This window comes from Parasteatoda tepidariorum, chromosome 2, assembly GCF_043381705.1.
Source record: "Parasteatoda tepidariorum isolate YZ-2023 chromosome 2, CAS_Ptep_4.0, whole genome shotgun sequence".
NCBI lineage: Eukaryota > Metazoa > Arthropoda > Arachnida > Araneae > Theridiidae > Parasteatoda > Parasteatoda tepidariorum.
In genome coordinates, this window is record NC_092205.1 from 103,436,147 (window position 1) to 103,446,997 (window position 10,851).

Sequence of the window (10,851 nt, forward strand, 5' to 3'; positions counted from 1 at the left end):
AAAAAAACATTAAAATTTTTTCCGTGACCAGGACCGAACCTCTGATCTCCGAGTCTACAAACTTCTCTACCCATGGCACTAACAACCACACCACGACTCATTCGTTGCTTCCACGAATATATAGCTTAAAGAACTTCCTTCCGGTTAAGGATAAAGTTGGGAACTTTTATCTGCTTTGGAAAACTAAAAAATTAGGTACCAAAACAACATCAAATCATAATTTTTATTTCTGGTGCTTCTTTTAAAAAATATTACATTGAATAATTGAAAAAATATTTACATTAAAAAATATTATATTTTTTGTTCCCTTTTGAATATTGCGTGATTCTCAAATTGGAACAAGCAATGGTAATGTACAAAATGTTTTTCTAAATATAGCTTAAGTACATAATAATTACATTGGTATTTAGTGTGAAAATACGCAGAATTTTTATTTATTTAATGCTTGAGCATTAAAATAAATGAGTAACGAAAAAAAAAAATTCCTGTTTCAAGATACAAGCTTGGACATCATTTACTACTTCAAGAATAGTATATTTTTCTGCATACTTTAATATATTATTGTTCTGTATAAAATTATACTTGAACACTGAATAGTAACACAATTAAATGTTGAAATTATGTATCTTCTTTTGTGGTGAATCTACCACTATAAATATTAAATACGAATTCAATAGTATATAAAACATGTTAACTTGATTCTGTCTGGTCGTTAATTAATTCCCTTCAGTATTAAAAATTTTTTTAATTTTATTTTGTTGAAAGTGATTCTTTAAAACTTCTATAGTAATAAAAATTTTCTTAAATTAATATAAAATTCAATAATATAACTTAGAATCAGCAATAATATAAACAATAGAATCAGCAATAATTATTTTATGCATTAGCCATTCATTTCTTAAGTACTGTAAAAATAAGGCAAATGAAAGGAGTCAGAATATTTATTTCAAGAAAATTTGATTTTACAAAACTTTTTTGAAAATTATTATAATTACTACATTCTACATTTCTTTTAAGTTTAATATGGTATAGAAATTTTTTCATAAATGTTAAAATAATTTGCAATTTAAATTTTAATGTCTGCTAGTTTTATTAGCTAGAAATAGTATTGTACAAAATTAATCGTATCACAAATTATTTTTTATGAAACTTATGCAAATGTAAATGAACTTGTGTGCTAAAATTTAAGAAATGCTAAAGTTAAAATAATTAAAATTTTAGGTAGAATTGCTTTCAAAAATGTTCTGTTTGAAAAACAAAACCATATTATTAATGTATTAAAATAGTCGAAGATCTTAAATTTTCAACTTCCGGCTAAAAAAATAATTGTCTTATTATAAAATATTGATATTGGATATATGCAACGAAAAAAAACAAAATGCTTTAATGCAAATTGAAAATAACTTGAAGAAAGCTGAGAAAAAATTTATCAGGGAGAAGTATTACCACTGACGCATGGTTAAACATATTTTACTAGTAAAATCGGTTACTTTTTGAATAATTACATCCTGATGCATTTTTAGAACTAAAAAATGCATTTATAATTATGATTTCATGACACAACGTGTTAAAAGATTGCACAACATTTTTCCGCAAAAAATATAGAATTATAAATCATTCAGTAAAATATTTTTCAAATAAGGTATTCTTTATCTCATAAATTTCAAAGCCACATTTATTAGTAAAAGTAAAAATTACATTTAATGTATCATGATTAGTTTCCCTTCCATATTCACTAAAGTTAAAACATTTATTGTTATGCGTGATAGTAATATTGATACCGAGCTCTTTCGCTTTATAAGTTTAGCGTTTAGCACAATTTCAATATTTTCTACAAATACATGTCTTAAATCTAAGATTAGATTAGCTCTCTGAAAAATTTGGAGTCGAACATTTCAGCATTTATGGTTCGAAAAAGAAATTAAAATCGAAAAAAAAAATTTTTTTAAAACCGCAATGGAAAACGAACTTCTTTCGATGGTTTTCGAATAAATTGAGAGGCCTAAGTATGAAAAAGTAAATGGGTGTATGCAATTAAAAATGTCGTTAATAACAAAATTTACAAAACGCGACTGGTTGCATCTGGTTTTAATCAAATAAAAAATATTGATTATTCTGAATCATATTCACCGTGGTAAATATTGAATCATTCAGGTTATTATTTGCTTTAGCAGCAAAATTAGATTTATTTGTTAAATTTTTTGATATTAAAGCTACAGATTTATAGCGTGACTGATGAAACTGTAAAGATACCTCCGGGTTTTGAAGATAAATATGGTTAAAAATAAAGTTTGAAAATTAAATAAAAGTATACCTCAATCTGGTAGAAATCGGCATATAAAGTTAAAAAATGAACTTTAAAAAGATTGGTCTCACTCAACTTACATTTGATAATTGAGTATTTACTAAAATTAATGATTTTTTCGCAATTTGTGTATACGTAGATGATTTAACATGACTATCTTTTGAACCGCTCAAATATTTCAAAACTTTAAGCGAAAACATAATGACTTTTTTTCGGGAAGTTCATGAAATTGTGATAAATAACTTGTTACATAAGCAATAATCTGGTCGGGTTCTATTCGCTAAATCTAAAAGTTCGCCGACCATTTCCTGATAATCCTTCTGATCTACTTAATTATCAGTAGGTTTAAAACACAGGGTGCGCAGCCAAATCTTTGAGTCAAAAATAAGCACTTTTTAAAAACTTTTCAAGCACTTTACAAAAATTTTCAAGCACTCAAAAAATTCATATTCAATCAATGATATTATTGAAAAACAAAAACTTTTTATAAAGAGTTTTAGCGTTAAAAAAAACCCAAAAAGAAACGGACGCAAATCAAAACAATCAGTACTTTCCTACATCACCGAGAGAATTCAACTTGACCCTGAACTCAGAACAAAACTACCCCTACGTCAAAAAAGTGTTAGAAGTAAAATAAAATAAACAAGAATAAAATAAAATTAAATTAAAAAGAAAAACATTTCATAAGGATCTGATATTCTCTATCCGAATTGGAGCACTCGGGTTTCGGTTTTATGTGTACGCGCATGCGCAAGTCATAACGTGGGTACGACATGAAGTCCGCGTGAATGATTACGTAGCAAACACCCCAATTTTTCATGAAATGCATGGGATCCACCAGATATCACTGAAGAAAAAAAAATTAATTTGTGGTAAAAAAGCACTTTTTAAAAACACCAGCTGAAAAAAGCACCTTTAAAAGCTTTTAAAAACGAAATCCCCAAAAAAGCACCTTTAAATATTTTTTACAAACGCTACACACCCTGAAACATCTATCTTCATCTTTAGTTTTCTGGGAGTATTTGTTTTCTCTAATAATTTTCCAAATCATAATTTTTCAAAAAAGATTCAATTTAATGAGTTTGGGATAAACAAATTCCTTTTTCTTTTTGTAAAATCTCAATGAAAAAATTTTAAATCATTAGTTTTTTCTTTTAATTCAAATGTTTGATTTAGTTTTGAAATGATATCCTCGTATCATTTCGAATTATTAGAAATTCCAATCAGGTGAAGCGGGTTCGAATCCTAGCAATGGTGGGTCGATATGCATCCGGCTTGCACCGACCACAGCGCTATCCTTAGTGGTAGACGAATATCATGTGTGAGAGTCCCTTTGCCGTCAAGATAACCGTGGAAGATTTTTCGTGGTTTTCCTCACCATGTAACGCAAATGCGGTTAGTTCCATCAAAAAGTCCTCCAAGAAGGCAAATTTCTCCAAATACTAGATCCGGGAGCTCCTTTGTCTTCTGTATTGTGTTCAAAATGACAAGGCTATGGTGTTGAACGTTAGTAGTTGCAAATCTAAAAAATTAGGTCGGCTGTTCAACGACGGTTATTAAATAAAATATATGAAAACAGAAACGCAAATGAAATGGAGTTGATCGTCTGAGCTGATGAGGAGATTATATCTTTTCATTATTTTGTTTTCCGGTTTTTTAATATCATATATATATATATACATATATATATATGGGTGATTCTTTGGAAACATGATTTCATGACAATTTCCTCTTTAAAATAATCTAATTTTTTTTTGTATATTTATTAAGTTACATTTATTAATATCTTACAGACAGCAGTGTAGTTTATTGACATTTGTTCAAGAAAAAAATAAAACGGAAATTCACCAAATTTTGAATGCCAGGAAAATGACATATTAGCCTAGAAGTTAAAAAAAGTCATTTTAAGCTAATAGTAAGTAACTCAACTTAAGCCTTTGTGGGAGATGGATCATGAATTGCTTAAATTAATTCTTTTATTCACTGTAGAAAGAATCAAAAATGTTTTTGTTGCTGATATGTACAAAATAAAATTGTGTATAATAATCAATCATTAACTAAAAAAAAAAATAACTTTGATTACATTCAAGCATATTACAATCTTACATAAACTTGGTATTAGGTTAATATTTGCTTTCTCTCTTTACATTCAACTGTTTAAATATACTAGTGATTCGGTATTTAATATTTCTAGTGGTAGTTACGTCACAAATCTTTATAAAAAAAAATTCTTTGAAAAATTAACCAAAGGTTAACTTTGTTTTTCTTGAAACAAATTTTAACTTATAGTGTCAAATTTTGTTGCACTTAAACTGATGTGATATTTGCCATTGGAATTTCAAAATTACAACTTTGGTGTTCGTCTGTCTCTTCAAAATTTTCTATCAATGTTATTTGATCAAATTTGTAGACATTTCATTAAGTATTAAGCAGGTTATCATAAGCAATATATATCATAAATTGAATGCTAAACAGTATTCAGTCTATTTATTTTGAGTACTGAGCACTAAACAGGTTCTGAATACTGAACAGATTGTCATAAGCTAAAGTACACTTGCTGCTGAGCCATGCTACCCTATTTTTATAATGCGAGACACTTTTTTTGACTTTTTTGAAACAAAAAATAATTCTTATTAAATAAACTGATTTAAATCATGATAAGTTTAATAATTGGAAAATGTGAATGAATACTCACTTATTAAATTTATTTAAATTGACTGGCAACTGCACTCAGATAAATAAGTATATTTAAAAGCAACCTGAGAAACAGCAATTCATTCTTAAAGTATTTTATATATTTTTTTCTTAAAAGAGTTATTAAAAGATTTTCGAAGAAACTAAAGTAAGACTTCTTTCCTCAACAAATATTTGCTAATCGCAGAATCAATAACTTCTTAGTTCATCTGATATATCTGAACATTTTACTGTTGTAATTTACATTGCTTATAGTTTTTATCTATTAGTATTTTTATGTATAGTTTTATAAATCTACATTAGTCTGGTTAGAGAATATCTAATATTTCCCAAAAATTACTTGATAACAATTGTAGTTAAATGATTTTCTATTACTGCAATGATGTGTTCAATTGTAATTGTATTTTATAAAAGGCCGTTTTAAATTTATTTTAAGGATAATAATATAACTTTCATAAACATTCTAATATAAGTGGATTAGTGAAAGGTGTATTTACAACAAATTAGCCAAATTTTTATCAAAAATGAAATTTCTTAAACAATCTATTTTAGAGAGTCTATAAAACCGTCAGCGTCTGCTATGGTACAAAAAAATAAATTTTATTTTTATGCTTACATATTTATATCTCACTATAAATATTGTATATGATAGTATTTATTCTTGAATACTTGAGGGGATATTCTCGTTAATTAAACTAACGGCTTTCTTTTTTTACCTTAAAATTGTTAATTGTTATTTATCTTCTTCATTTGTTTCTTAAATTAATATTTAGGCTTGATATAGATTTTATAATTTTCTAGTAGAAGTATTGTAGTTTAAAATTTTAGAAACAATTATATACAGTGTTATGGCTACACCAGCAAGACTATTCCAAGAGAAAAACAATTTTTTAAAAATTCAAATTCCTTTTCCAAAATTTAGTCCAGTTTTCATTCAGTTTTCCAAAAGGTGCTGTGGGCATGAAAATGTTTTTCAGCAGCACTGTATTTAATTTAATATTTTCTGCTTTTATGTTTTCCTTTAAATANATATATATATAGCAAAATAAATAAATACAAAAAAACACGAAGAAAATTAAGAAAAACAATAAGTTTCATTTATTGCGCATAAGCTGCAAGTAAATAGAACTCATTAAATAAGTTCAAAATGAAGATAAAACAAAGGAAAATTACAGACATATGAAAAAAGGGTGAAAGAGAAAAATAATAATAAAAATAACAAAAAACTGGAAAAAAATAATAAAAATCCGAAAAAAAAGGATAAAAAAAACGGAAAATAAAATATATGATTTTTTTATCAGCCCACACGATTATGTCTGCAAAAAAGAGTGCTTTATATATATCAACCAGGATCTTTATATGCACAGTATAAAAGAGTGAAATAATGTGATTTCTCATTTAAAATACAAATTTATTACATATTTACATGCTGATACAAGTAACACACACACTCATTCAAATGAAATGGTTTTAAATGCTTAAAAAAGATTCAATCAGTGACATATTTATATACATTGTTTGTAAATGCATCCTTCACAGCAAATTGTCCGGGACTCTAATGCCTTTGCTTTTGGTGGATTTCTTTGTAGGAGGTGACACTGTAATAAAAAATTGAACTTAGTTAATTAATATTGAACTCAGGATTCCTATTTCGTAAAACTAAAAGAGTTTCAGGGTGCATAGCCAAATCTTTCAACAAAAAATAAGCACCTTTTCAAGCACTCAAAAAATATTTTTAAGTGCTATAAACATTACAAAATGCCAAATGATTTTAACTAGTTTCTGACAAAGAACTGTTTTCTGGATTACATTAGTCATTATAAAATAATCAAGAGATTTTTCGATTCGATATCAGAGGTTGGAAAATGAAGCCGGAAATTGAGAATTTTATCTAGGGTGATTTTATACAAAACTTCAATTAATTAAGGGGAGACTACAACCCCTGTACTTTTTTTATTTTCTTAAATTCATTTTTCAAAATGAAAATTCTTTGAAAGCAACCAAGTTATTCAAACCTTTTTCAGCTATTAATCATACAAACAATTTTAATATACAGTGGTGGCCAAAAGTGTGGACATTTTTTTGAAAGTTTCATGTTTTGCAACTATGTGTGCTTGTAGAATATATTAATTTTCTCTTAAATACAAACGTTTAGATATCAAATTGAAGGTAATTTAATGTAAAATTTAATAATATACAGCATTACGATATCTGCATTACAAAAAAAGTTATGCAACTAATAGTAAGATCTATCTTAGATTTGCATTTTTTAAAAGTGATACTTACACAATCAATACTTAGTAGGATAATCCTTATCTTTTAAGACAGCTTCACAGTGTTTTTTCATCGAGTGAACGTGTGTTTGGAGTACATCTTTCGTAATCACATGATGCCAAGAATCAATTATAGCTTCAATAAGTTGTCTTTTATTGGATGGACGTTTTTTTCGTACAAGAATTTTCAAACGTCGCCACAAATTTTCAATTGGATTGAGATCAGGGCTATTTCCTGGCCATGGAACTAATTGGACATCTACAAAAAGAAGCTGAATTGTCATATTGGGAGAAACTGGCCTCTCTTATGCTGAAAATGCAAAGTTGGTGGTTCAGTGACTTGTTCTGGTGAATGAAAATTCTGTTTACGTTATGAAAACACGAAATCAATGGAAAATAAAGTCAAATCAGGTCGAAAAAATGCACAAGTGCTACTGCCGATAGAAAATTTAAACGGCTATGTCTTCAAGATAGAAAAATTTCATCAGATGCCATTAGATGTGAAATGAATGCAGCGGGTATTGCATTAAGTTCAAGAACAATAAGAAGAAGGTTATCAGGATTTGGACAACAAGATAGAATTCCAAGGAAAAAACCATATTTAAATTAAAAGCAAAGCGAAAAACGAGTTAAGTGGGCAAAAGAGCACAATAAATGGTCAGAAAATCAATGGAAGCAAGTAATCTGGAGCGATGAGAGTAAAATATCGCTCTTTGGTAGAGATGGTAGAAAATACGTGAGTCGTAGAGTAGGTGAAGCACTTCATCCTGATTGCATTGAAGCAACTACGAAAAACCCAACAAATTTCATGATTTGGGCATGCATGTCTGCAGATGGTGTGGGCCGAATTCAAGTGATTGGTGGCATCCTGAATGCCAAAAAATACATCGAAACTGTCCTGAAACCAAAATTGATACCTTCCATCAGGGATCTCTTCCCCAACAACGCACCATTTATTTTTCAGCAGGATTCAGCTCCATGCCACACAGCAAAAGTATGCAAAGTATGGTTTCAAAATAAAGCCATAGATATATCACCATGGCCAGGAAACAGCCCTGATCTCAATCCAATTGAAAATTTGTGGCGACGCTTGAAACTTCTTGTACGAAAAAAACGTCCATCCAATAAAAGACAACTTATTGAAGCTATAATTGATTCTTGGCACCATGTGATTACGAAAGATGAACTCCAAACACACGTTCACTGGATGAAAAAACGCTGTGAAGCTGTCTTAAAAAATAAGGGCTATCCTACTAAGTATTGATTGTGTAAGTATCACTTTAAAAAAATGCAAATCTAAGATGGATCTTACTATTAGTTGCATAACTTTTTTTGTAATATAGATATTTTAATACTATATTTACTATTAAATTCTACATTAAATTACCTTCAATTTGATATATAAACGTTTGTATTTAAGTGAAAATTAATATATTCTACAAGCACACAAAGTTGAAAAACATGAAACTTTCAAAAAATGTCTACACTTTTGGCCACCACTGTATATATACTTTTGTTCTATGACTATATAGCTGCCAACAAGGATATAAAAAAAATCCAGTAGATTTTACACATAGGGAATTTTATAATAAAAATAGAAAAACTGCAATATTTCAGTTATGATAGGCATTAAAAAGACTTGAAATGTTATGTATTTTGCTTACTCATATTTTCGAATATTAATAGGCATTTATTTCATCAAAGATAGTTCAAAGTTTATTTAAGTTAAAAATAATAAAGATAAACTGAACATTTTAGAGCAAAAAGTGTCTTGAACTGAATGAGGTTTGCTGCCTTATCTATTACTTAATTAAATACTCAAGCAAGCAATAATCTGTGCAAAATTCTATTTCAATAGGGACTTTTTTAGGAAACTACCGCAATTTCGTGGAGAAACGCCGCTCCCTCAAAAATCGACTGACAGAAAAAAGCTTTTCACCGGACACGCCGCGCCGAATTTTTAACAATTAAAGAATTTTGAACTTAACGCAGGTATTGATTAAAGACTTAACACATGCTCTAAATATGCATATGTATATAATTTAAATAGTTAAATAAAAATAAATAAAAGGATATTAAATATTTAAAAAAAATAGAAACAATCCTAGTATATAAAATAGATTTTAATAATTTTCTAAGTAAAATTAAGCATTTTCTAATTTTAAAGTGAAGTAACCATTAAAATATAAATAAAATAATTAATATATCATAAACCATTAAAATAAATATGAAATTTTTTAAAAATAAAACTATTTTACTTTTAAATTAACAATCCAAAATCCTGTTTTAGAAATAAATGATAAATCCAAACAAATTTTGTTCAAAGAAAAACTTAAGAATAATTTATTTAGATATCAAGTATCACTATATATTCATATCACTGCACTTAAAAATTCCTCAAAATCAGAACTCTCTGTATCAGAGCAAATTAGGTTTACTATTTAATTGCTTATTTCGGGTTAATCTCCGTCACTTTCGGTTTCGTTTGTCCCGGGATGATTTCCGCTTTTTTGAAGCCATTTATCACAGTTTCTTTTTCTCTTTTAATTGCTGACAGCTTAAACGCAGCGGTATAATTTCCCCCCTTAATGGGAGGCATGTAAAATGGATAACTTAAATACAAGTTATGTTAAAACAAAACGAAAATAGTGTAAACGAAACAAAAATATTAATAAAACAAAAACGCATGGGAACTGAAGATAAAACGATAAAAAAAAAACAAAAACGTAATAATAATAAGCTGAGGAAGATGATTGAAATCAGACAGAAATACAGTACCGCTCAAAAGTATCAGTACACCTAGAAACTTATAAAAAAATGTCAAAATTCAAAGTGTCATAACTTCTTTAAAAATGATCAAAAATGCTTCTGCTTTATCTCATTTTGAAGCTTAAAATCTCTACTTTTACGTACTTTAATTGTTTTTAATTAATATATTTTGCAACTATGTACAATTACACTCTAAACAATCATAGAAAATTGTATTAATTTTTTGTGAAGTTTGACGCGTATGGGCACAAAGGGGTTAGATATTGTTAATTTTTATTATACCATTGAAAAATTTGGACTTTTAGCTTTCATTTAAAAAAACAAATTCCAAAAAAACATGTTTTTGACAAAGTTATTGTCAAATTAAAAAAAAGTTTTTTTTCTTCAGAATTTAATGATTTTTCAGCAATTATAATGAATTTTAGTGTAATTATAATATGATATGAAAATTTCTTAATTAAAATGAATTAAAATTTAATATTTCTCGATAATATTATTTCATAATTTATTATAACAATTTTAACTTTTTTTTTTGGAAAATATAATAATGAAATAAGAATCAACGTTTACAATTTAATATTTTGAAATTTATTTTTTCGTATTTTTCTCAGAAAAAATTTGAAAACAAAAATGTAATAATGAAAAAATATTTTACATCATATTTTGCTTTCTTCAAAATATCCTCCCCGCGCTTTTATAACTGCAGCACACACTCGAGGCATCCGATCAATCAGCTTTTTTAATGTTATCTTGTCTATTTTTCGCCACTGCTCTTGAAGGACTTTCCACATATGATTTATGCTGGTTAAT

The 10,851-nt window shown here is 27.6% G+C and overlaps 1 protein-coding gene across 1 annotated transcript in view; it reads right to left on the reverse strand.

Moving 5' to 3' along the window:
- Positions 1 to 6,389: 6,389 nt before the first annotated feature.
- The window catches only part of LOC107445901 (charged multivesicular body protein 7), a gene marked incomplete at its 5' end in the record, with an annotated part of 28,587 nt that continues 24,125 nt past the window's right edge, over positions 6,390 to 10,851 (reverse strand). The window contains 1 exon segment of the mRNA XM_071178087.1: positions 6,390 to 6,597. Within this exon segment, the coding sequence (XP_071034188.1) occupies positions 6,533 to 6,597 (65 nt within the window).